Below are 1,202 nucleotides of genomic sequence, written 5' to 3' on the forward strand. Positions count from 1 at the left end.
CCAATCCTTTCCCTCTCTTCCCTCACATTCTATCACAGAAGGAATGTCCAGTGCTGTTTAATCCAGTTCCCGCAAGAGGGCCAGGTATGTTTAAACCCTTGCACGAAATCTTTAAATTTCCGACCGCAAGACGAAGTGCGCGATATTTTTCGGTTAATTGATGATCCGGTGTCGCTTGGCATTAGTATCTTGGGATTCCCCGAAAGCAGCCTTAAGTTATGGGTCTTTTGGGACAATTTACCCGGGTTTAGGAGAGCGATAATGAGCCGTACGGACGATGCTCGTGGAGGTGGTGATATACTCCCCTTAATCTGGCTGCTTGGCTCTCCCTGTTCTGTCATGTGGTGCTAAGGGATTGCTGATTGGGAGGAGCTGTGATTGGGGGGTGTAAACTATGGAGGGCGCCTTTAGGGTGACGTCTTTATCCACACTCTAGCTTGCTTTGAGTGTGAACGTGTGTGCGTATTGGTGGTGATGTATATTTTTAGATATGGTGTCTAAGAATATATATTTAACATTTCAGATATTAGTTGATGTTGGTATGTGACATGCTCAGACGTAGAATCTATATACTGTTTAATGCATTTACAAAACGTGAAGGCTCGAAAATAAGGCAGAAGAATCCAAAGCGAGTCGCCCATTACAAACACATGATTAAAATAATTCAGAAGGGTAACTAACATATATTCATAGCCGGGACTATCTAGCTTCCCCTACCGCCTTCCCGAAGACAATAACCACTCATAACAAGGACACCGCTTGACAATGGGCATGTTCGAAGGGTAGTTTCCTACCACTAGCGGGGGCAAGAGAGGGAAGTTTCGTGCCATAGAAGGGCGAAAGAGGGCAGTTTTGTGCATAATGGGGCACGTGAAAGAGCAGTTGCGTGCAAGAGAAGGGATAGAGACTGGCATTTTCGTACCACAAAGGGGCAAGAGACTGACCGTTTCGTGTGCCATGGAGGGGCAAGAAGGGGCAGTTTCATGCCATAGAGGCAAGACAGGACAGTTTCGTGCAAGAGAGGAGAGTTCCATGCCTTAGAAGGGGCAAGGGGCAAGGAGGGGCAGTTTGCAAGGAATGTGTGCCGCTGCCGAGGGCCGACCGACCTACACCGACTGTCTCGCCAATTGAGGAAGCTCTCTGTCATTGTGTCCCTTGTCGTTGCCGCTTGTGTGTTGCTTCACATCCTGCTTGGGGTTGCT

The 1,202-nt window shown here is 48.0% G+C and overlaps 1 protein-coding gene across 1 annotated transcript in view; it reads right to left on the reverse strand.

Moving 5' to 3' along the window:
* LOC119585377 overlaps positions 1–1,147 on the reverse strand; it is an 18,568-nt gene extending 17,421 nt beyond the window's left edge. Inside the window, exon 1 of the mRNA XM_037934044.1 lies at positions 945–1,147. Coding sequence (XP_037789972.1) covers positions 945–1,147 — 203 coding nt within the window. The remainder of the gene's footprint in view (positions 1–944) is intronic.
* Between the last annotated feature and the right edge of the window lie 55 nt (positions 1,148–1,202).

This window comes from Penaeus monodon, chromosome 19 (genome assembly GCF_015228065.2).
Source record: "Penaeus monodon isolate SGIC_2016 chromosome 19, NSTDA_Pmon_1, whole genome shotgun sequence".
Lineage (NCBI taxonomy): Eukaryota > Metazoa > Arthropoda > Malacostraca > Decapoda > Penaeidae > Penaeus > Penaeus monodon.